The sequence below is a fragment of the Poecilia latipinna genome, unplaced genomic scaffold (assembly GCF_001443285.1).
Source record: "Poecilia latipinna isolate Pla-1442-1.1 unplaced genomic scaffold, P_latipinna-1.0 Scaffold467, whole genome shotgun sequence".
Lineage (NCBI taxonomy): Eukaryota > Metazoa > Chordata > Actinopteri > Cyprinodontiformes > Poeciliidae > Poecilia > Poecilia latipinna.
Genome location: NW_015113083.1, coordinates 251,007 through 252,789, shown reverse-complemented (window position 1 = coordinate 252,789; position 1,783 = coordinate 251,007). Strand labels below are relative to the sequence as shown.

At 45.1% G+C, this 1,783-nt stretch overlaps 1 protein-coding gene across 5 annotated transcripts in view; it reads left to right on the top strand.

Annotated features, from left to right (window-relative positions):
• Positions 1–1,686, top strand: part of LOC106951672 (nck-associated protein 5) — a 45,623-nt gene extending 43,937 nt beyond the window's left edge. For 3 of the 5 annotated variants that reach the window (XM_015039323.1, XM_015039324.1, XM_015039326.1), the window contains one exon: positions 774–1,686. In XM_015039323.1, coding sequence (XP_014894809.1) covers positions 774–1,171 — 398 coding nt within the window. In that variant the 3' untranslated portion in view covers positions 1,172–1,686. The remainder of the gene's footprint in view (positions 1–773) is intronic. The other 2 variants (XM_015039329.1, XM_015039327.1) reach the window with 1 other exon arrangement.
• Positions 1,687–1,783: the final 97 nt, after the last annotated feature.

The window sequence follows — 1,783 nt, the reverse complement described above, 5'->3', positions numbered from 1 at the left end:
GGATGCTAGCTAGATGCTAGCTAGATGCTAGATGGATGCTAGATGGATGCTAGCTAGATGCTAGCTGGATGCTAGCTAGATGCTAGATGGATGCTAGCTTGTTTCTCTGGATTCCTGCCCTGTGTTTATTCGTGATGTTGGAGTGAAGTCGGTCTCTGAATGGCTTTAACCTGTAAAACGATCAATAGTCTGTTGAGTTAAAAATGAAGCATTTCGTTCACACCATGCTGAACCATTATGTGCATTTCATGTTTGCAGTCAGAGCATGACTCATCTAGCGTCGTTCTGACAGAGCGGTGGTTAAAGTGGGCTCATATCTGGATCTTATTCTCATTTTGTGATGAAGCATTAAATGTTTTGGACATTAACTCAAACTTCCAGCAAACTGAGGAAAACCAGGAGGCAGAGAGAAAAGTATCTGACCAACAGAAAATGTTTTTTTATTCATCATAAAGAATACAAAGAGTTGTTCTAGTCAATCTGCCTCATTCTCCATTTCTACCCTGAAATCAATCAGATTTAATTTGTAAAGTGATCGTATTGATTTTCCTCTCAGATTAAAACGTCTCCTAATTGAGTGGCTAATTACCTCGTCCATAAACACGTTTCAAAGCTTCACAGCTCCACTTCAGCCATGCTTCCTGCTCTTTCATCATGCCAACTGTTAGCGGCTAGCTAATAGCTGGTAGCTGCATAGAGGCTAGCTGCTAGCTACCTAGCTGCTAGCGGCTAACTCCCTGTGAGCCACTGCAGCTGTCCTCCTTGTGCCGCAGGATCGCGCTGCGCCATGCGGACGCTGGACAGCGGAATCGGGACCATTCCCCTCCCAGAATCCTGCTCCTTCTTCTCCTCCATCCTCAGCTTCCTTCCCAAATCCTCGTCGACCCCCGAGCAGTCCCTCAGCCCTCCCAGTGTTCCCGGTTCCTCCAGTGAAGACGTATCCCCGTCCCCGTTGCCCCGGTGGAGAGTCCCGTCCAGCGGCAGGGACGGCGGCCGCTCAGGCCTCCCCGCCTCCCTGTCCGACTCCTCCATGATCCCGTCGGTGCCTTTCCCCACTGTGGCCTTCCTCCAGCCCTCGTCTCACCCCATTGTGACCCCAGCCAGTGTGTGTGACACCCAGAGCAGGCTGCCCAGACCGCCCAGAGGTAACGCAGCTAACGCAGAGACCTGATGGTCTGTTGGTTCCTTTAGGCAGCAGCAGGTCACAATCAGGTTCATCCATGAGTCATAAAGCTACAGGTCACACCTAGCATAGTGGCCTTGTTGACACTGTAGGATGGTGCTAGCTTAAGCTAAATCTTTTTGCAAAAGGATTGAGCTAATATGTTGTCTTAAGCAATTAGGCTAATATTTTATGAGGCTAAATCATTCATCTCAATATATTTACCTAGTACTAACTTGTGCTAAATTAATAGATTCATTTAGCACAAGTATTTGTGCTATAATTACTTGTAGCTAACAAGTAATTGGCATTGGCACAACAATTCTTTGTTGTGGCAACAAGTAATGTGTCACGCTAATGTTACCAGAAGCTAAATTATTAGACTGAATGTTTGAACTTATGTTAGCTTAAGCTAACTCCTTAAGGCAAACACGTTGCCACATTACGAACCAAAAGCTAAAGAATGCCTTGCTAATGTGACCTGCTCCTAAAATATTTGACTGTTAGCTTAAGCTACGTCCCTATGCTAAGTAATTAGGTTAATATTTTCAGTGGCTAAATTTGTTAAGCTAAATATATGAGCTAGTATTACTTCAGGCTAAATTAATAGGCTAAAATTAT